The sequence below is a fragment of the Dermacentor andersoni genome, chromosome 3 (genome assembly GCF_023375885.2).
Source record: "Dermacentor andersoni chromosome 3, qqDerAnde1_hic_scaffold, whole genome shotgun sequence".
In the NCBI taxonomy this organism is placed as follows: domain Eukaryota; kingdom Metazoa; phylum Arthropoda; class Arachnida; order Ixodida; family Ixodidae; genus Dermacentor; species Dermacentor andersoni.
In genome coordinates this window covers 151,755,682-151,779,726 of record NC_092816.1, presented here as the reverse complement: position 1 = coordinate 151,779,726, position 24,045 = coordinate 151,755,682, and the positions used below count along the sequence as shown (strand labels likewise).

General features: G+C 49.6%; 1 protein-coding gene across 1 annotated transcript; it reads left to right on the top strand.

Moving 5' to 3' along the window:
- Positions 1-4,115: 4,115 nt before the first annotated feature.
- On the top strand, positions 4,116-21,827 carry LOC126524619 (endothelin-converting enzyme 1-like). The gene is made up of 3 exons (XM_050172920.2): positions 4,116-4,357; positions 12,054-12,345; positions 19,842-21,827. Exons 1-3 carry the CDS (start codon positions 4,116-4,118, stop codon positions 21,825-21,827), a joined length of 2,520 nt encoding a protein of 839 aa, XP_050028877.2.
- Positions 21,828-24,045: the final 2,218 nt, after the last annotated feature.

The following is a 24,045-nucleotide window of genomic DNA, read 5'->3' as shown; positions in this document are numbered from 1 at the left end:
CCCATGCTATGCTTTCCTACAGACCTGTGGCGCTTGCCAGTTGCATAGGTAAAACCATGGAACGCATGGTTTTGACGCGCCTGGAGTGGTTTTTGGAGAAGCGTAATATATATCCAGACGCAATGACAGGTTTCCGAAAGGGTAGGTGGTCAATCGACAGCGTCGTTGACCTAGTAACAACTGTAGAACATCAGAAACGTCGCCGTCGATTAACGGCTGCTGTCTTTCTAGATATCAAGGGTGCTTTTGACAACGTTCTCCATGATGCAATTTTAAATGCCCTAGAAGAATGTGGCGTTGGGGGACGTATGCATCAATGGATAGCCGGCTATCTTCAAGAGAGAACGATATTCATGATAACTCCAGACGGGGAAACAAAGAACCACCCCGTCTATCGTGGAGTGCCTCAAGGAGGTGTATTGAGCCCAACCTTATTTAATATCGTTCTCATCGGTCTGGTCAAAGAACACGCAGGCGCAGTCTCGGTCTCTGTGTATGCAGACGACATCTGTATATGGACCACGAGCTTAACGCTCTTACAAGTGCAAACGAAGCTGCAGCGCGCGGTGTCAATAACGTCGACATACCTAAACAGTCGCGGACTGCAGCTCTCACCGGAAAAAAGTGCAACCATGGCATTTACACGAAAGTCAATGGCCTGCTACCCCGTTATGATTGATGGGAAGATTATACCTTCAGTAACCCACTACAAGTTTCTCGGAGTCATCATCTACCGTGACTTATCTTGGTCGAAGCACCTCTCAGGATTAAGAAAAAAGCTAGACAGCTTTACTCATATCATTCGACATATGTCTGGAAAATCATGGGGGCCATCGAAGTCATCTCTTCTGCAGCTCTACCAGGCACTTTTTGTTGGCTACTTCCGCTACAGTGCGCCTGTACTTTCTCGGGTTAGTACAACTGCTGTACGCACATTTGAAAGTGCTCAGGCTCGCGCACTGAGAATTTGCCTAGGACTACCACTATGTGCGTCTACTTGGGGCACTATTGCAGAGGCACGTGCGTGCCCAGCTCGAGTTTATCTCCAACATGAGCCATTGCGAGTGCATCTAAGGGTACTGACTAGACACAGGAACCATCCACTCACGAACGTCACAAGCGTACGGCCTGTGTCCGCCTACTCAGAAGCCGTGTTGTCGCAGCAAGACTTATTGCCGTCGGACTTCGAACCGTATGACATACCCGAAGTTCCACTCTGGACGATGGCAAAGCCAACGGTGAGGCTCTCAATCCCTGAAATAACGAAGAAGTCGAAGATGCCGCTTGCTGGCCTCAAGCATTCCGCGCTATCATACATTGCTTACATGTATGAATATTACGAACATATTTTTACAGATGGTTCTGTGACACAGACCTCTTCCGCGGCGGCCTACACTGTGCCAGGAATGGGGATCGCACAACGGTTCAAGATAGGACACAGGACGTCGTCTACAGCAGCTGAGTTGACCGGAGTTCGAGAAGCAGTTCGCTGTATACTGCAACAAAGTCTCGAGAAGTGGACAGTGTTCTGCGACTCAAAACCAGCACTGCAACTCATCAGCAATTATATGAGTGACAGAACCGCATATAGTCCCCTGGTTTATGACATCATGTATCTGCTTGCTGAGGCGTCTCATTCCGGACATACCATCGTGCTGCAGTGGATTCCTGGCCATTGTGGAATAGCTGGAAACGAACAGGCTGACGCAGAAGCAAAACAGGCGCACACTGACGGAACTATTACAAAAATTCATTTTTCCCGGTATGACATAAACGCCTTGCTCCATACCTCCCTTAAAACTTCTACGGCGCAACATTGAGACAACCCCGAACATCGACAAGAGCGCCTCCATAGACTTGACGCTGGATTACAATTCCGGCATCCACTTCGGTTACGGAGAAGCCAGGAAACGCTCATTCATCGATTACGGCTGGGTGTGGCATACACCAACCGATACTTTCACAAGATTGGACAAACACGGGACCCTGAATGTAGCGTCTGTCACACTCTCGAGACAATAGCTCACGTACTTTGCGTGTGCCCTCAATATGCGGCCGAACGAAGAAAACTCAAATCTACAGTTGACAGCTTGGACTCCCGCCCCTTTTCAGAAGAAAAGCTTTTGGGCGCGTGGAGGAGTGTTGACTGTGCCCAACGTGCCATAAAAGCACTTTTGAACTTTTTAAGTGAGACTGGTTTAGACGATCGCCTCTAGAAGCTGTGAGATGTGTAGTCAGTGCGAAATGTGTTTGCGCAAGAACTTTTTGTGGCAAGATTACTTTTTGTATGGACAAGATTACTCTTAGTGTATTGCGTCTCCAGTGCGCATCCGCATATTGGACAACGTGTATATAGTATCTCATTGTACCATATCATAATCATCCGCCACCTACCTTTCCCTGTATTTCCCACTTCCCCATTCCCCAGTGAGGAGTAGCAGGCTAGAGACACGCTCTCCAGGCCGACCTCTCCTCCTTTCTCTCCATTAAAATCTACTCCTCCTCCTCCGCCTAGGTGTATAGCCAGGCTAGTTACATCCATAAGAATACAGCAAGGTGCTAGCTCCTGCTGTGTATAACCTGTACAGGGTGTCCCACATAACTTCACCCAAGAAATTAAAACTGAGAGGCGCGTCGGAAGCGAATTGTACCGAACGCATACTATTCGCAATAACCTAGTAACCCAGACGGTTTTTCCTTTTCCCCATAACTCACTCCTTAATCAAGTGTAATTTCCCAACTTTTTCAATTATTGGCTGAGGACCCCAAGTATGATACGCAGATTCGTAGAGCACCTAGATTCGTAGGAAACCACAAATGCAACGGGGGTCATTCGCTCATGATGACTGAGGGCTACGGCTGCGATGCGACCGACCGACCGACCAATCGATGACGACAACAAGCAGCATCTTAACCTGCCTTGGGGGACATCTGTATCTGGCGCATAGCTACAGAGTTATAACAACGCGGGGCCAGTTTCTGCAACAGGGAGCTAGCTTGTACATCGCTGAGCGAAGGTCTTTTTACTGAATAAAGATGTGGTGATAATGACAACGACTATGATGGTAATGATAATAATACTAATTGATTAGCGAAAAGGATGGATTGCACTCCTGGGCATTTAAAATTGCTGTGACCTTACTTTCATGCCTTCGTCTCTGTCACTACCTCTCTACCACACGCCAAAATTATTGCTAAAGCGTTCTGTTCACTAAGATCACTTGGCTTTCTTCCTGTTGTTCTTCCTTTGTAGAAATTTGTACCTTCGCTAGTATTTTGAATCTTGCAGCAAGGAGTGCGTACTCCTTGTTCTTTGATAGATGCAGGCACTTATGGATGAAACAAGTCGGAAGCGGCAAAAGGAAAAGTATTGCAAACATGAGTATTGAGATCGGTGAGATTTTGCACATTGGCAAATTAAGCCACCAAATAATTCCTCAACGAAAGCTTACCCATCTTTCATCATGTGAACACGCCTCTTGTTGTTCAGACGATAAGAAAAGTGGCCTCCACACGTGACCGTCTTCACAGCGGCAGAAGGAGAAAAAGAAGCAATCGCTAGTGGTAAAACGTATTCCCTGCTTTTCTTGCAACTTGCAGTTTTGTTAGGGACACAAAATGCTTACCTTTTTATTCTTTTAATTATGGATAACTTATGGTATGTTATTTTTGTTTTTTATTATTTCACCTCAATTATTTTCTTATTTATTTCTTGTCTTACCCGGACTCTGTTACGCTAAGTTTTAGTTTGGTTACAATAATAGTAAAAACATTTACAAAACTACCTGCTTCTTGCGGATCCCCACTAGTAGGAGCCACATTATTTGAAAACAAGAAACAGAATCCCCTTCTCCGGCTGTTTCCGATATCCTAGGGAGCTTAAGAAGAAGAAGAGGAGGAGGAAGAAGAAGAAGAACGCCGCGTCATTGTCGGGTTCGTCTCGCTGCCTGCAGTCTCAGCTCCTCTCACGGAAAAGCCGTCTTGCAGGCTCGCGGGCTCGCCATTTTTCGTATCCCAATTGGGCTCACCAGCGCCAGGTCCAACTGGAGGAGTCAAGGCCGGTTATCTTTCCGACCCTTTCAAGGTTCGTCAAGTTCGAGGGGCGCTGGGTAACCATGCAGGATCCGGCGATGCCGCGGACTCGAAGTAGCTCCAGTACTGCCACCGACGATGCCGAAAGCATGAACGATGCCCAGAGTGTGCACGTAATGCCCACTGAAGAAGCCATTCGAGACGCACCGGAAGAAGAGGTAGCGTTGCCAATGGCTTCGGCGACGGAGTCGTTCAAGACTTGTCCTATCGTTGCGACACGTAACTCAGGCTTTCCAGGCCATCCCAGGGACACGAACAACGACAGGTTAGTGATTTCAACTTTTCCTAGCTTTCTCATTGACAATAAAATTTATATAATTCTGGAAGAAACCGTCGGTGATGAGTGGGAAAGCCAACGATAGCTTTCTTGCGTAACCTGCTGCCATATTCCCATGCCTTCCGTGAATAACAAAACCTTATGGGTGCATCAGCAGATACGTACTGACAATCTGGCTTCCAACCTAATCGCTAAATGATACCTCAGTAAAGTATATCACCTTTTAATCACAGCGCCCTCGCCATTGAAACTTCGCAGCAACTCCCACTATCTCTAGCATCCTGACTGCAATTTCGCAGCAATCGAGTGGCCGCACTCAGCGCGGAAGTGTCCGTTGCAGTTCGCAGCTCGCGCGTGGCCTCCTCACCTAGTCCTCCGCCGAGTGCGTGAAATCACCCGCGAGTGCGCCAACCAATCAGGTGCCTTGAGCCCCACATCCTCCACTTTCCCGCTATGCTCCTCCAGGTTTTAATGCGATTAGCATTCTTAGGGTGCTTCACGAACTTTGCGGGGGCTTGCTGTCTAGCTATCTACGTCCCTTACCATTTTCCTCTAAACCTGGGTCTCTGGGTAGTCCAAGGTCGAATGGGTAGCGCATCTGGTTGCTGTGGTACGGAACCAGAATCTCAAACAAACTGCGGGACCGACTTGGGTCACTAGGTATGTGGCACTGTGTACGTATGTGCCATATACCTTCAACGAGCCTCTTTCACGCCGATTCGGAGCACTGTGTTTGTGCCAGTTTGTGTCACTCTTTAATGAACGTCTTTGCTGCTAACTGCGATAATCAGATAATTTCTACAGGCTATTTACCACTTTACAACTACAAAAAAATATCGTTTGAATTTGTAGCAGCATCGACGTCGAAGAAGATGAGGAGAACGGCAGCTGTTTAGTGACAGGTCAGCGCCTATATATATATATATATATATATATATATATATATATATATATATATATATATATATATAGGGAGCCAAGCGGGCGCGTGGCTTAGATGACGCGTGGTCGGTACGAGGTGGCCTGGAGATTGACCTGCCGAAGAATGACCGTCAGCTAGAGCCTTCTGCTTACTAAAAATATCATCCTGTTTATTCTGGCTCATCGTCGTCGCTGATTTTGGATGCTACAAGATTCGTGACCACGGCCAGCGAACGTGGCAGATGACCACCACAATGCTTCCAATGGCCAGCGTGGAACCACCGTCACGGATGGCAGCGATCGAACAACCCCTGCATTACAGCCTGACGTAGCTCCTCTTTCACTGAGGTTAGCCCAGTAATGGCCAGCGGACCCCCAAGTCTGGATCGCTCAAGTAAACAGTGAGCTCGCCGTCGCGCAAGTCACGTCGCAGACAAAAAAATTCAACCATCTCGTATCCCGTATGCCACGCAACAACTGGTGACACAACGTTTCGTCTGGCCGGGCACTAACAAGGACCTGCGTGCATGGGCACGTGGTTGTATGGTGTGCGAACAATCGAACGTTCACCAACACACAAGGGCACCTTTCAGCTCCTTTACTCCACCACCTTAACAATTCGACAAGGTACATAGTCACATTTTGGGGCAACGGCCGCCATCAAACGGGGACATCCACCTTCTTACCGGCATAGATCGCTTTACCCGATGGTCAGAAGCTTTCCCTCTCCCTGACACCCCTACTGAAGCCATCGCAAACGCGTTCGTCGCAGGCTGGGTTTCGCGATGCGGAGTGCCATCTATTATTACAACGGATAGAGGACGCCAGTTTGAATCGGCGCTATTCAATAACCTGCTTACCCTCTTAGGCACTTCTCGAACACACCACGGCATATCGCCCCATCACCAATGGTCTTGTCCAACGTTTTCCCCACTCCATCAAGACCTCGCTCAGAGCACAACAGCCTGACGTCACTCACTGGTCCACATCACTACCACTGGTTATGCTGGGTCTTCTGGCTACACTGAAGCAGGATCTGCGCTGTACGCCTGTCGAGATGGTTTTGGAGCCCCACTACGCCTTCCAGGGAAACTCTTCCGCCCTACCGTTTCATCGCTGTGCCCTGACCCCACCGAGTACATCAACAGTCTGCGAGCTTCATTCCAAACACTTTGTGCTCCTGAACCACGCTGTCAGCACCATACCGCTTCTCGTATTCCCAAAGAGCTGGCGACGTCCTCTTATGCTTTCGTCCACCGTGACTCCATGTGCAAGCCCCTGCAAAGCGCTTACGACGATCTATACCACGTCATCCATCGTGCAGACAAGCATTTCACTGTGGACTTAAACGACTAACAGAACACTATCTTTATCGATCACTTCAAGCCCGCCTTGATTGAGGACCTACTCCCTCAGTCACCGGAAAAGCCTATCAGCCCAGGACTAGTTGGTCCTAGCCAGTCATCAAACGCACTTCAACTCCCAACACTGTGACCCAAACTCTTTAGTTCCGGCTACCTGCACGGCTCCATCAATAGAGGGGTGCGTCTTGTAGCAGCATTGACATCGGGGAAGATGAGGACGGCGGCTGGCTAGGGACAGGCCATTGCTTAAGGAGTGAAGCGGGCGCCTGACTCACATCACGCGCGGCCGGCGCGAGGTGGCCGGGAGATTGACACGCCGAGGAATGACTGTCAACTAGGGCCTTCTGCTGAGTAAAAATATACGCATGTTTACTTCGGCTCACCGTCATCACTAATTCAGCACGCCGCAAATTTATACGATGCTCGGCGGAATAGCATCCGCGTCGAGCGCGGACTTTACGGCGGCGCCTACTGACGGCACTAGCGTGTACAGGGAGAAGCAGCGTGCAGTAGCAGCAGTGCAGCTGCAGAGAAGCCCGGCTGCTTTTCCACCGGCCATTTTCGGCGACGGACGATTTAGACCATCCCAGTGTACCATTAGAAACCTTTTCAAATTTCTTCCGCGCTGTGCAGAATCTAACCCACTCCACAGGGCTTCCTCAAGGACAGTATCCCGGCGCTTTAGCTGGCTGGGCCATTATCGCACTGGCTATATGCCGCTTCTCAGTGAAAGTCTTTCCTGCCAACGCTTTAGCGAGCTGCACCATGAGTGTACTGGGTGTGGGCCGCTCTTCAATGAACCTCTCGCCAGCTTGGCTCGCTGAGCCTCTGTCACTTGGCGTTCTGCAAGTGAAGGAACAATTCGCAGCGTTCGCAGCACCGACGCACCAAGCTTCTCGCCTAGGAGTCCACGCGCGGATTTCTCAGCGGCGCCATTAGATGGCGCATCATGTCCAGCAAAAAATAACGCGGGAGAAGAGCGCGGCTGTCGCATGATGCACTTACCAGCGCATGCACGCCAAGCATTTCAGAGGCCCCGCGCAAGCTTGGCGGCAGCGACCGTAGATGGCGCAGTGTGTTCATAGGGAAGCCTGAGAAAGGAGTCCGGCCGGCTACAGTACACGCATCATACATAAGGCGTTTCGACGGTGACAATACGTTGTGTCCCTATATAGCTGCAGTGCTAAGCGCATTAGCGTGGAGAGTCCTCGTGAGATAGGTTCTGCCCAGTTTTTTTATTGTTAGATAACGGCCGATGCCCATCCAAAGAACACGATGTATTCAGGCTGCATACCCCTCGTCTCACATCGACACGCCCATTCTGGGCAATTGGCCAAGAATGGAAGCGTACCGACACCGCACAGCAGGGGTGTAGTTGTGCATTTGGGCACATGCCCAGTGTAAGAGACCCAGCGATCCAAGTTGTCTACTATGCCAGAAAGCAGCAGCCAGCAAGTTGCCCTTGGACTCAGTGTATCCCATGTTGTCTGCTCGGCAAGACAGCGGTCAGTACATACTCATTGACCCAAGCTAGTACACAACTTGGGTCAATGCATGCATTTTAGGAGATAACCCACTTGTAGGAACTTCATCTGTTTTTAGTTTTTTGAAAGACGCAGCGATCCTAAACGAAATATATCACAGAACTACTAATTCTAAAAATTCTTACCCAGTTTTTTCACGCATCTTATGATGCACCTCACCAATTTTCTCAGTCCTGAGAAGGCTGAGGTCTCCATTTGATTTGTTGGGCTCCTCAGAGTCCTTGTCCGGACAAGGACTTTCGCTGAGGATACCCAATTTTTGAAATAAAATATACCGTATCAGTGGCGCATGAAAGCCTCAGTTATGCGCCATAAAACACAATACAATACAATACAATGCATGCGTATTTGAAAAAAGTCAGGTACAGGCATACCACATCGTTGGTAAAATTCTCCCCAAGAATGCTAATCGCATAGAACCAGGAGTAGAGTCAACTTGAGATCGAATGCAGTACCACGCCTCTTTCGTGAGCATTCTCTAAAGCCCCCACGCCTCACAATAAAAAGCTTCCAACGGCTCAGGAGTTCGAAGAACGCAAGCACCGCTACGTCGAACCCGATCGTCACCGCTAGGCGGTATAGAGCCGGCGGAGGCCCATGTCGCTGGCTGGGAGCAAATGCGAGTCAACAACCGCCAGCGTCGTACCGCCGACACTGACAAATAAAGATCAGAATAATCATCGTGCCATAAAACACGTATCCTCATCCATTACCAACACATCATAAAAAACTGCTAATTACGTTAACTTTGCCGATTATCTCGAAAGGATGGATGCGCTGCCGATATTGTGCGAATTCGCCCAACACTAATCCAATCTGGGCGAAGTTGCTAAATAAAGCTATCGCTTCTCAAATTAGGTAGATATTCGGGCGCGTCAGAGGGCATAGGTCCCAATCCTGTGCTCTGTGTGTACTTGCAGGCTTCTTTCACTCTCGGAAAGACCACTTTTATGTAGCACGTATTCAGCAACAGAAAGCTGTATCGATAGTTTTTCATGTTGCTCTGCAATTTTCTCTTTGACACTTTGGTCTAACTGTAATATTTAAGAAGTTGATTAAATAATTAGGACTAATTCTCTAATAAGAACTAATTATCTAATTAGGGGGAATGCAAAAGAAATTATCTGAGTATCTCTATGCGACGGCAAACATTACCTTGGTTCTGTCCAGCTAGGTGGCATATGCATATCTATGGTTTGGCTCAAGTAAGGTGAAGCACTCTGTATATCTGTCTACATGAAATGCTCTTGACGCCTAGGGCCCGCTGTAGGTGGGCGTCCACTCTGGCTGTGTAATGGGTACGATGTGTTAAAGAGTTGAACCTCTCCAGGAAACGCCATTGTCGATCAGACCTTTACAGACATATGAAGAAGACGCACTTTAGAGTATATTCCTTAAATTTAAGCTATCTGGAAATGAAAGTCTCTTATCCTGCGCAATTCTTTATTTCAGTGCGTTAACAGAAATAAACAAGCTACCCAGGAACCTAAAGATTTATTACGACATACAAAAATATTCGATCTTCTTTATTTTAGGCGTAACTTTTTTTAGCCACACTTAGCTTGGTGAAACGAAAGTCATCCGTGTCTTTAGCCTGAAGGTGGCCAGACTTTCACTTGCTTCTGCTGTTGTGCAGAAGTAGTCATCTTCGATGCTATGATCTGGTTTATGCACGATTATAAGTGAGCAAAATGACACAACAATTTCATAAAAGACACTACAGAAAGTTGTCTGAGAAGCTTGATAGTAGTCAAGCAGCAGAAGCAATTTGGAAAATCTAAACGGCATTTCGAGTGTACGTTACGGACAGGAAACATACAAGTATGTAACACAGTCGCTTCAAGGGAGGCCAAACGTCTGTGCAAAGTGAGTCACGCTTTTGAAGGCCTCGTGCAAGCTGTTATTATGCAATTTTTAAGAAGAGAGGCCTTCAAAAAAGCCACAGTGATGCGATTCTCGATGCTGTACAAGTCTCGATCAGATATTGTCGGTTAAATGTAAAATAAATCATTTAGTTAGAGTCCGACAATAAAGGCTGTTTGAAGTGTGAATGTCTGTTCTGGTAAGCGGTGGTTCCCGGCATACTTTTCGTGCCGGATTTTCACAACCGGAATCTGAAGCCCTGAAACTGTGCCAGTATGACACGTGTCCATATGGCCCACACGATTCGCCCATTTATTGTCACAGCACAGTACTTCGGTAGTTCGCCAAGCTCTTTACTAATTGGATATGTCCCCATGCGACTACTGTCTCCTCAAGCAATCGAAATGTACTTGGAATTAAAATGCTTTCAATCCCATGAAGACATACAGAGAAACTAGTCTGCCACGACGCACACATCACAAGGAGAGGTTCCAGGACATTCTTTAGAAGCTGAAGGGCTACGAGACTCCGCCTGTGGAAACAGGAGGGAAATGAACACATTTAAGGAGATTGGCACGACCAGGCAATACTTTTTTTTTGTTCCGCTAGCATGGTCGGATACTTTAAAGACAGAGATCGTACGTCTGACACGATGCACGTTCAGTTCGGCAGCGCAGAGTGGACGACCACCGAGAGATGCTACCAGCTAGTGTCAAATCATACAAGAAGTAAGATTATGCGGAATGCACAGACAATGGTTGTAAACGTAAACGAATAGCCAACCTCTTCTGGAAAGTCATTCGATCGCTTCATTAAAAGAGTGAAGCGCTTAGAAAGCGTATATTTGTTGCAGCTAGGCTAATAATTGGTAGCGTTTGCTACATCATTGCGTAATTCCGTAGCGAACAGAGCCGTTGACCAGCATATCTGGTTATCATAGAAACTGTATAAACATTTTCTATCGGTAGACCGACCGAAACTGTTGGGTAAATAAACCAAAGATAGCCGCAAAGTTGTGCTTCTCACCTTTCTGAATACGTTTGGCCCACTGAATAATCCACTTAAGGTGGCTTTCTTAATTTTCTTGGGCAGCAGCAACAGAAGGAGAGGACGGCGGTAGTCGACGTTCGGCCATGAAAGCGCCCCGAAACTCGGCTGTGCGAGAGCACGGACCATTTGCGTCGGCGCCTTTGTGCCGTCGCCGGCGAAAGTGCGACCGGAACCCACCGGCCACTAGAAAAGTCGCAAGTGCCAAAGAAAGCTATTCGCTTTAGAACGGCCGTGCGCTGGTTGTTTCTCGAAAGGGCTCCTCTCGAGGTTCATTATTGAAAACAGATGCGGTGGGTACATCAACCGTTGGCAATCATGTCCGCAAACTATTACTCCCGTGCACTGCGCGAAAAGAGCTGGGAACTGAAAGAGTAACGCCCGCGTTCTGCTCGAAGGAGCCGCTGGGACGGCGAACGAGCGACTTAATTCCCTTTCTGGTGCGCGGTGCCGGCAGTACCCAAATATCCTGCGGCAGAGCAAGGAATTCGGGTAATTCCGCGAAACGCCGAGCTCCGCCTCTGGCAATTCTCTGAGCAATACGAGAATGTGGTTGGTCTACACAAAGGGAGATAGCACCTGCTGCGAGCGCGTAGCTCGCCTCCTCGCATCTTGTATTGCATTAGTTGTCGTCATAGGTCGGCAGAACTTCCTCATAAGTCGACTCACTCACGCTCAGATCGATCTGCGAGTCTGAGTCCGAGTGAGACCTAAGCAAAAAAAAAATGTTTTATGAGTGAGTCTTAGTGTGTTACGTCTTTCTTCTGTTTGTTTTCTTTCTTTCGCTCGATGGCTGCCGTCTCGTCTACTACTAAACAATTTTTTTTTAAGTATTGGGTAAAACACTCCCTGGATGGGCCTTTTACTACTTATAGTGGTTGAACAAAACTTTCAACGAGGCCTGGTGACTGGCCTTTCAATCGGGGTCGACTTTCTAATTCGCAGAATATCCTCAAGCAGCACACTTGCCAGCGGCATGAGTCCCGAAACCGCCTCGTACAGACTGGCGCCGATGGGCGACAGGCGTTCGACGAATGGATCCAAAGGCTCTGTCCGCTCCTCGCTGCCGCCTCCGAAGCTGGAGAAGAAACACTGGCAAATCCCGCCATCCAAGCATGCACTCAGTGCGATGCGAGACTTCTCGCCCTATTCCTCCTTGGCCAGCCCAATGTCCAGTTCCACCGGTGGCGCCACGAGTCCTAGGCCACGTTCGTCCAGCGGCACTCCAACGTCGGAGGTAAATCGTTCAGTTTGCTATGTGGGCGTTGGGGGGAAATTGTAGAGGTGTCATATTACCGTGCCTACGCAGACTCACCTACGCACTAAACGGCAGCCTTGTACATTGGTCATTTCCAGAAAGGAACGTTTACTGTGAGACCAACTGCATACGGCATGAATTAAAAGTATGCAGGTCTCACGCAGCGTGTGAATTAGTGTTACGTATGGGAAACTTCGAAGGTACCCAGGCTCTCTAGCGTAGTTCGGAGTTCTGGAAAGCATTAGCAAACAGAGCAACATGTTTGTTGGGGCGTAGCTAGGAGAAGGCACACTGGGCAAATGCACGCCCTGAAATTTCGGCATACCAGTGTACCTGGCATAAAACGACGTGCGACAACACCCTCGTGCCCAAACAACCGCTCCCCTGCCACATGTGTGTGCGTGCCCCCCCCGCGAAAACCGATACTATGATGGCGTCAACAATGACACAACTGATTTGTTGTATTCCGGCGAAAAAACGTCACGACCTGATGGTTGCTACCTGGGTGGAGCCCTAAGGCGGCAGAATGTCGCACAGCGTCTAATAGCACTATAGCTGCCATTGCCATAGAAGGGGGGAATGGCGTTAACTGCCAGCCGGTGATATTTTTAAGGGCACATGATTGAGTGAGCAGTAAACCGATCTCTAATTTGTCTTATAATATAAGAACTCCTTATAAAATGCAAAAAGCTTCATCTTACGACCATAACTTTCTGTCAACGGAACCTACGCAGCGCCTTGAAATAAGCTTTAGTGAATATGACAGGTTTATTGACAGCCTATCGTCATTTCAGAATTAGAAGAGCAAATCAGTAGTCCCCCCCGCCCCCCCATACCATCAGCTTCCTAACATCATCGTAGCCATCGTCGTCACCTTGCTGCTGCCGTCACACACATGCTTGCATCACACGTGTTCACACACAATCAAGGCGTTACACTCGCCTTACACAAATGTGATGGTTCATCTGGTGAATGTTTGCATAACCCCAAATGACTCTCGATAGCCAGCTGCCTGCCAAACAATTCGCACTACATCGATTCCCACATTGTGTAGAATCTGCGTAAGGATTTTATTGAAGAGACCACAAACGACGCGCCACAAAAACCTGCCTACCTACCTACCTACCTACCTACCTACCTACCTACCTACCTACCTACCTACCTACCTACCTATCCACCGACTTAACGCAAAGTGCCCATCATGTGGCAAAGAATACTTCGCATTGGTAGCGCCCTCTGGCGTGGAACGGACGCTCCTAAGTTAGATGCGCCATTTGCTATATGCCAGAGCAAGGAACGTAGGAAGACATTGCGAAACGAGTGCTCACTACGCAACCTGCTGCGGCACCGATGCAGGCAAGTACCTTTCTTTTCCTCGCGCCCTGGCTTTTTGCGACTGTCGCCGTCTTTGGCTGCGCTACATTATTCACCACATTTCGATCTTTACCGCGCTTCTTTCTACGGCGCTTTTTCCCCGAACTCCCTATCATGCCGCCTTCTCGCGCCTCAAGCTTGCCGGTACAGATCTCGTCGGCCCGGATCGCTCTCCTACCCGCACAGTCTGAGTGATTTTCATTTAAATCAACTCCCTCTTTGTCTCGACTGGAACAATGCAGCAGTCTTTACTCGAGCTATGCAACTCGCGCTCTTGCGAGCTGCCCTCTACTGCATTGCCCAGCTCGCGCTGTGCATTGGCACACAGCTCGTCGGTCTCGATCGCTGTCTCACGCGCACCGTCCCAATTATTCCTAATTAAATCATCCTTCTCTCGGCTACCCAGACTGGCAGACAGCTGCACCGATCCCTGAACCATGCAGTTGTCTTCCCTTGAGCTACGCAGCTCGCAATCCTGCGTACTGCCCTCAACTGCATCGTCCTGCTGGCACTTCCCTTCGGCACGCAGATCTGCCTCGACATGGGTGCTCCCGGCTGTCGGGTCAGCAGTATTCTCTATTTCATTAACGACCTCGTTAACATTACCTGCGACGCACACGCGTGGTGAATGGGGCAAATCATTCACAGCTAGCCTAGCTGTCTCTACAGTTCTCTGTTGGCACAGCACCTCGTCGCTTTCATTACGGCCTTTCACTGCCTCTGTTGACACTAAGGCATTGATTGCTCCAAACCTTGAATCTCTTTGTTCAATGCAGCAACGTACTCCCTCATTACTTCCATTAGGCCTTCTTCCTGCAAAATTCCTTTCAGTTCCTGCCTAGCTTTTTCCTGTTTTCGCCTCATTTCTTCCTGTTCTTGCCTAATTGCTTCCTGTTCCCGTTTTTTGCTTAGAATTCGTTTACCTAGTTGTTCGATGGGTTTCAAATCATTGTTATTTTGGAGAATGGTTTTACGAATTTCTGATTCCGTCAAGTCCTCCTCTACGTTTACCTCGACCTCTTCACACAACCACAACAGGTCAGCTCTCGTCAAACACAATAGGACCATGGTCGCTACTTTAAGCTTTGGCTCTGCTGTCACAGAATACTTGCTGCGATACCCACAAAAATCAGATTACAAGTAAAAGAGCCCCAGCGATTCAAATCTACAAACACACAAAAATTGAAGCTTGGTAAATCTTACAGCTAGAACCAAACGCTTACCCACTCAAGCAGCACCATATCACCAGTCCTCAGCCGTATCTAGTCAGTTGCAAGAGGTCGTCAATCCGAAGTCGCGTCCAACTTGATCGGGATATCGGTCGGTCACCATTTCCCAAAGTCCGTGAGATTTCATTGCTGTGTACGAGTTGTGGACCGATCTCACCGCTGCCATCCAGATGTTAGGTTAGGAGGACGATCTCCTAACCTAATATTGCGTTGGCTACCCAATATTAGAGTAGTAGGACGATCTCACCGCTAGCATCCAGTTGTAAGGGTTGTGGTCGGGGTTGTAGGGAGGACCTGGGTCTTCGTCTGGAACGAAGAGTACGGGATTTAATTACAATAGTTCCATTAAAACAAAAAATACGTTTCAACAGCCTAGCATGACTGCAAAAAGGAGCACGAAGCTCCCACCACGGAGCACTCAGCACACGAGTGCAAAGCTCCAAGCACTCCGCTTGTAGAGCACCCAACTGCTTAAAAACACTCTGTCCTCCCTAGATCCCTAGGTGAGAGAAAACTGCTGTCCAACCTTCGTCAACTGGACCGTCCTCAGTCGTTGGAGGCGTAGTCTACCCGTCTTTGAGAGGGAGGGCTCACACACTCACATAGGCACTTTGGATTCCCAGAACCCACCGGGTTGAGCGGGTCCTCGCAGCCAGGTTGCCACGCTTGAAACCAGCCGGCGCCTCTTAATTCCAGAGCTGACTTCTCCGGTAGCCGCCACGACTGTCAGCAGACTGTGACGAATTCCAGGGCCCGAGAAAACGCACCGCAAAACACCTTTTTCCGAGAAGCTCTCTTGCTGCAAATAGACCATGAAGGCGACAGCGAACCAGTAACAATGCACGGTCCGCCAAACGTGGCTTGACTTGCAGCCGCCGTTGACTCGACGAAGGAGGTGCATGGTTGATTAACTTTGCTGTGTTCTCCAGTTCTCCGAAGGAAGTGCATGGTCTGTTAACTTTCCTGGCGTCGCCAGTTTTCCGAACGAGGTGCATGGTCGGTTAACGTTGCCGGCGACGCCGGTTCTCTGAAGGACGCCACCCCCGCGGTTCGGTCGAAACAATTGAAGCGGGCTGAGATAGGTTTGCAGGGCAGTACCCCTGCAGGCCGATCGTAACAGCTCCTCCATGGCCCCGGAAAATCTCGACTGGCCAGTGCTGACAACCGCTGGGCAGGAAGAGCATGGCTGGCGAGCAAGAATACGGCATTGCTCTCCGCAACAATTGCGCCCTTGGAATGCCCTAAACCATATCACAACTGGCACGGAAGAGTCGATCCCGGCATCACAATAACACTCTGCGTGCAAACGCCCGGAATCGGCTGTTAACGCACCAGGCTTCTTATCAAAATATCAATGCAAGCCGCTCAACGGGGAACCCCACATTTTGGCCCCAAAACTTTGTGCCGCCAAAGCAAACGTTTACGTTCCCCCTGAGTTCGACCAAACCTGACCGTCGCGCTGCACAAGAGGTTTACGCAGAACTAAACCGAAGGCTCTCAGCCACCAATAGCCGAACATAACTTAGGCAGTCTAACTTCACGAACAGCCTGTTCTTACCCTATCGCAGTGGCATGCTTATCGCACGTACTGGTGCCACTGAACAGTCCGGTCAACTCCACAGGTACGTAATCACAATCGCGCCAGCTTGGTGATCCCTATTCAGAACGCGTCGCCAGTTCTCCGAAGGAGGTCCATGGTCGGTTAATGTTGCCGGCGTCACCGGTTCTCTGAAGCACGCCAACCCCGCGGGTCGATCGAAACAACTGTAGCGGGCTGAGATAGGTTTGCAGATCGCCGATCGTAACAGGTTCCGGTCAAGAGTACGATAAGTGGGTCAAAGACATCAGGCCCTTACGTACTCTCATTTATCTCGCCCCGATACTAGAACGCCTGAGTCAAGTATGTCTTCTCTTGTGAGTCTCTAAAGAATCCGGTGTCCAAGGTCGACTTGGTCACCGGTCCCAACTCTGCTCTTGGGTTGGTTGACGGAAAGGAGAACACCCTTTTCGTGGTGGTGGACGCACAGGTCAAGGGTGACCGCTGCGTGACCTAATAGCTCCTGTTAGGACATGTACATATTAAAGAAAGCATGAACCGCAAGCACGTTACGCAAGTTGTTCTTATATAAATACTGTTTCCGAAATAATGGAGCTCCACGAACGCATAGACGCCAGCAACAGCGCCGTCATCGACATCTTACATTTGGTTGCGTCGCCGGAAACATTGTTGTCTTGACTTAGTACCTGCATTAATGGGGGTAAAGACAAGACCATTTTAGGTTCATGCTTATGCGCATTATCGAGCAATCAAGTAGAACATAGTCCATCATTGCAATATTAGTTGTGTGTGTTGTGGCAGAACCCAGCGCAACGAGATGGCTCCAATAGCGTCACGAAGTAGCGACAAGTGCTGGCAACGACCTCCTTGTCTGTGTCAAGAGAAAAATACTTATTCGTGCGAGCCCTACAAGTCGCGTTACATTAAGTGGCTGTGTAACATTATGGCGTCCAATCAGGCAGTTCAGCGTCTTTTTTAACGTCGTTCACTGCATTCCCTTTCTATTTGCATGAACAGACGGACAAGAACCCGGCAAGTAAAAAAGCAGGTATCATCATCATCAAAGCCGTATAACTTCAATGGGCACGTCCGGTAGCACACGTGACGTCCGATTGAGAACGGAGAACGATGCGTGATGAAGCGCGGGTCTTGTGACAGCAGCTTCTGGGCAAAACTCGGGGATGAGCTGAAGTTATTTTCAATTCGCGTATATCGGTGGAGAGGTCAAAGCCGTATTTTACTTTTCGAAGACGGAGGGGCTTTTTACTGCACGTTTATGCTTATTTGCCACACCGTAGTATTTCGCTAATGGTAATACTTGTATATTGACAGCTCGAAATTCTCTGATTTGTATTTATCAGACACGCTATCACCATAAAAAAAGCCGCAGTTTCACCCGACAGGTGAAGCATCGATTGCTATAGCAAATTATTAGACAGCAATACGAAGTAAGCATAGTAGATTTATCGGCTGTATAAACTCTTAAACATTCGCTTACTAACTAAATTAACAAGCATGGTGTAACGCGCGCACAAGCAAACATGAACACATCTCACTCCATGACCGCGTCTACCCGCTGAAAAAACGCTGGAATCAGAAAGCGCAGCAGCAGCTTCGACCGAGTTTACCTTCATGCTGCCTCTCACTTCAACGCGAACTAAGCGGCGAGAACTCAGCGCGCACGAAGCTATCAGCACTCGGCGCAGTCTGTCCCCATGGCAGCTCGCTTTCAAGATATACGGCCTGCGCAGCCACGCTATGCGCATCCGCCGTCGGAGTAGAACACCCCCTCCCCCCCTCTGGCGCCACGCGCGACAGAAGACGGCGCTTCTTCCCAGCTTTCCTCCCTTGTGCGCGCGATGTTGAGTCAGCATCATCGGCTCCCCGCCTCCCCCACGCTTGCACTCGCACGCGCCCAGCATACGGCGCGTGGCGACGATGTTATCGCCCTTTGGACTTTGAACGAAACATCACGGCAATGCCGACGCAGACGGCAGAAACGCGCCTGGAGTGTTCATGTAATTGCTATCGCAATAAAATTAACTACCGCAAGCATGCTTCTGCAGTGCACAATTGTGGAGGTCGGCGTTAAGGCGCGGATACAGTCCAACGTTTCCAGCGCTCCAGGCAGCCGCTGGCGAAGTTGGGTACGTTGCACCGGCGACTCCACATAATTGCCTAAAATTTGCCCCCTGTGCAGTTCGGCGCGTTCCTGTGGGGTTCGCGGCATCGCGGCCAGCACCTATTGCCGCAGCGAATGCGCGCAAATGCGCGACCAGCGAGCGCTTTTTGTGTTAGGCGAAAACGCCAACCTCAACACGCTTGCTTTAAGTGCACCCGAGCTGTAGGCCAGCATGCTGCCGGTAAGTCAAGCTAGAAGATGATTCACTCTAGTCTATAGTGGCTCTGGCGTGAGACAGCTCACGTTCCATTTTCGCGCAATTGCCTCACGCGTGTCCACGTAACTATGTTCGCGCTTTAATTTTCACGTCAGTTGGAACTGAACCTCGTTCAAACCTTCATATTCGTGACAGGAGAGGCAGCAAGCTATGAAGAGCGCGTATAAAACAGTGCGATAAAAAACGCATATCAAAAAGCTTTTTACTAGCCGCAGTTCGGACAATTTTTTGCTCTTCCTACCGCGAGTACAACAATACATACAAGTCGCCAGAGAATGAGAAAAGAAATTTATATCAATAATTAGGGACAAACGACAGTTACGAAAACATAGACAGCAAACGTCCGTTGTGCTCAATAACCCCATAACATCAATGGACTTCTCCAGAACCGCATACGCGTTCCAAGAACGTGGTTTCTTTGCCCAGGCGAGCGACAAAACGCACACACTCATACCTACGCGCTGAATATCACAGAATACCAGCCAGATTAAGTTTCTGAGGGCCTAAAAGTCAATACCAAATGTGATCTTGTAGTCAATAAAATGTATATGGGGCAGTCATCTGAACGAAAGCGGCATAACTTGATGGAACTGGCTGCCAACACAGTGTTCAAGAGGCACCAGTATGATTGGCAGATGTCTATAGGACCTGAAAGTGGCTGTAATACGTGCTTTCATTACACAGCTCTGACTCGATCTCTCTCTTGTTTTTCTTTCTTTTTTTTACGGGTTCCTATACCCTCGGGCATTCCATCACCAATTTTTAGCAACGACTGTGGCCCAGCAGCTTAAGAACGGACGCCTGGAGCGAGCCAGAACTTTCTACAAATAGCCGAGCTATCGAGGAACCACTCTCGAGAAAATACCCCACAGGTGAGCGTTTTGAACGCAAATTTCCCTCTCTCTCTCCGCGCAGAGATCTCCATGGAAGACGCTACCGCGCTCCGTCGCAGCGAGCGTCGCACTGGTGCTGACCGTGGTTGTTGCGGCCGCTGTGGTGCTCATCTTGCTCCTGGCGTCCGGCCGAAGCCGCAAAGCTGCGACCGACGGCTGCGGAAGCGAGGAGTGCCACCAGTACGCGAAGCGGCTCCGCGACTCGCTCAACGAGTCCGTGGACCCGTGCGCCGACTTCACGCGCTACGTGTGCGACGGATGGCGCCGAACGCACGAGTTCTCGGTGGCCGAGGAAGCCTTCTTGTCGACCTTCGACAAGATGTCGAGGTTCGTGCAGGCCCTCGACGTTCCGCCGCGCGGCCAGAGCGCACTCCAACGGGCGGCAGCGTTCTACCGCAGCTGCGTAAACGTGCTTCACGGTGAGCGGAACGAGATGCCGCGGGTCGCGCGTGCCTTGACCGCCGCAGGCATCACTTGGCCCTATAAACCCAAAGCTACGCCGGACCTTCTGCACACGCTGCTTTACGTCCATCTACAGCTTCACTGGAGCGTACTCTTCAGCGTCAACGTCACCGGCAGCACGAGCGGACGTTCCATCACGCTGAGCCTGATACCTTCCGTAGACATGACACTTTTTAAAAAACGCCTGGAACTGATCAGAGAACCCCACAAAGCCAGACAATATTTCGGCACCCTTGTTTCGGCATTCGGCTCGCCCGCGAGACCGGGCAACAAACGCTTTACCTTCACAGAGACTCGCACAACCGAAACAATAGCGTGCCGCGCTCTTTACGTTGGTCTCTTAAACGGCAGCGCGACACCGCAGGCACTGAATACGAGCTTCATGATCGAAATGGTTCCGAATCTCACACAAGCCCGTTGGGATGCCACATTCAGTTCTCTTGGCATAACTAGGAAGGTCTTGCTCGTGACGACCAATCCCACGTACGTGATGCAATTATTTGGATTGTGGAGGTACCTGGGAGAATCGCGGCTCCACCAGTTCGTGTCCTGGTGCACCATCCAGATTGCGGCGCTCTACACCAACCGGCTACTAGTCGAAAATTTTTACGGGAGCCAGAAGACCGCGCTCCTGCGACACGGCGCGTTCTGCTTCAGCAAAGCCTACCTGCTGTCGGGAACCACCATGTTCAGCTCATCTGTAAAGCACGTGCTCGTCGGTGACACTCGGGTCCAGGCCGAGCAGCTGCTGTGGGGCGTTCGGCACGCTTTCTCGCGCAGTCTGCAGAGCTGGCCGTACAGCGACAACGCCGGCATCGCGAAGGTGCTGCAGGCCCTCAGTGAAAGAAATTTCACCGCGAGCGCGCTCGCTGTTTTCGACGAAAACAGCGCCGCCGAAGAGGCCGAATCCCTGGACAGCAGAGACATGACGTCGTCGCTCGTCGACAACTGGATTGCGGCGGCCGTTCCGTACAGAAACGACATATCGCGCATCGCCTCGACGGCCATCGAGCAGTTGTCTTTCACCGCTCTAACGGCCGACGGGAGAGTCGTGCTGATGCCGTACGCTTTCGCGTTTCCCTTCTTCGACGTGCGTGGCACCCCGGCGATGAACTACGCGGGCGTCGGTTTCCACTTCGCCAACGCGCTCAGCCAGTTGACCTTCATACCGTACATAGGCGACCTAGAGAGCCCCCTCTATCAGTTCTACAACTGCACCGGCGCCTCGTTCCAAACCGTCAGCGCCAATCCTGAGCGGCTTTTGGGCGCCTTCTCTGCGTTCGCCACCCAGCCGCTATTTGACGCGTTCGACAACGCGACGGCAAATCTTGGGACCAGCGCCAGTCTGCCGGGACTGCCCACCCTGTCTGACTCTCAGCTCTTTTTCGTGGCTCTCTGTTACGCCAAGTGTCATGGCAGCTGGACTGGAGGGCTCTCGGAGCCCGAGTGCGGAGACTTCCTGCCGTACGTGGAGGCGTTCTCGAAAGTCTTCGCCTGTCCGGTCGGCTCACCCATGAAGCCGGTCAAGAACTGCGAACTCTTTTGATCTCAGGCTCCGTGGTACTACCGCGGCGTCGTCTCGAACTCTACGTGGCTAACCTCTGCGTTCTTTTTTCGGGTTTCACGCCTTTCGATTCTTCTCAACATTTACGCGACAGACCTTTACTTAAAACAGAGCCCAGATAACTACGTCCGTGTCACAAATAGCCGCAGGAGAACTTTAGACAAAGCTCGTACGGCATAATAAGACGAAAATCTGCCGTTGTTTGCGTTCATCAAGAAAATAATCTACTGATTTATTGCCATGCTTTACCGCTCTTCCTGGTGTAATGAAGAGCACACGAAGGTGCCAAGGTTGAGTTAAATTTTTAATGTAGTCTTCCGTACGTCATATGAGAACGAACTACTTACTGTTTCGCACGCGTGCGGCTTGACAGTTGATGAAGGGCCGAGAACACTTTAGTTATCTAGCTATTGGGCGCACTAGTGAACGCCTGGTGCCTATTACCAGCGTGCCTGCTCCTGTGTTTTACCTTTTGTTGTCAAGAGACTGCAGCTTGGCGCCTTGGAGACGCAACGTTGGTATTTTGAACTTCACAATGCTTTGTAGTTGATCCGTTGCATTGGTTATGTTCGATGTGCTCATCGCACGGACTATAGTTTCGGCCGGCGTGCACTGTCGAATTCAGTTATGTAGCGCATTGCGGGCGTCGTTCCGCGTCAAGTTTTCTCTGTTACTGGTGAGATGCATAAAGTATGTTGCGTAAACTTTGCTTTGCGAGGTATTCTGCTTAGGCATCATTAGTGCAATCGCCACAGCAATAATTGCCTCATTCTCGCCCGCTCTGAATGCAAAATTTTTTCCAGCTTCGCATTCTTCAAACAAAAGGACGTGTTCATGCTAACTTTGTTTATAATCCCCTTGATCCGAGACAGTCGATTTGCATTTTTCCTTGCGAATTAGCGTATAGGTAGCAAGTGCGACAAGCAGTTTCTCTCAAACCTGTGCATTTAGGTTTCTATACATTTCAATATGCGTCCAAGTCGACGTGGCCGAGGTGAGTTCACTGTGATCTGTGCACAGTAATCTGCTTTCACTTTCGTTATCATTTGAAAGCCTGCTTGTATAATCCGCGATCACGTCACAATCCACACGCTTGCAAAATCACAGAGGCATTCTACTGGTAGGGCGTGTGCGAATTAATAAAATTCATTACAAGCACCACGTTCTTTACGCAGCATTTTAAAGTAACAGCACAAAGGTGATTTGTCTGCTATAGCTCATGGATACGTGCACCCTTTCTGGCTCCTGCGTACGTCAGTGTATAGGCAGCTTTAATCCCCGCATCATAGACCATTTATCAATCGACGCGCGTACTCGACTTCTGAATGCATCGGGCGTGAAAGTTCCCACAATATGTCTGAGCTACCTGTGAGTGCAGACTGGTGCTGCGTCCACCGATTGAAGGTTGATACTCGACAATTTCAGGCATCACAGTTTTGTATCGTTGGTGTAGCACACGCAGAAATGAAGAGAACCAGCTGTGACTAAGTACAAAGACCAGGATGCGCTGTTTATTTCTCAATGGTTTCCACCACTAGGCCCTTTCACCGAGTGTAATGCAGCGTCTCATTAAAATACTGAAAGAACAGAGCGTGGCGTGCGTCCTATCTCATTCCGATTTCGTATTTCTTCGTGTCTTGTCTTCCTTTTCCGGCTTCTCTGCCCTGTTCGTTTGCCGAAAATGCATCTCTAACGCGACAAAACATGTGACAACGTTTTGCTCGCGAGGGAGTAAAAAAAAAAAATACGCAAATCCAGTGCACATGTTGGACTTATGTGAAACGAAGCTTTACTGGAGCGGTAAATAAATGCCCAATTAATGGAGATACGTACAATGGCGCGTTCACTTCCACACTATGCATCGTTGGATATCACGGAATGTTTGTTTGTGCGTCGCGAAAATGACAACTTAGTCGTACGACAATTTTGTGTTTATGCACTACATCGCTCACGAGCTGTGCCGAAATAAATCAGGCCGATGCACAATGCGAGACGCACGTGTAGTGCGGGAGAGAGAATCAACGAGAATCGGGGAGCTTAAGCAGAGAGAGAGAGAGAGAATAAACTTTGTACAGAACACGGATGATTGGTTTGCTGTCCTGCAATGGGAGAGGAGATTAAGGATTGAAAGAGTGATGTCACAGGGACGAAGGCAGAGCGTGATGCTTGTCGAGGGACGGACGATGAATTCAGGTGTATG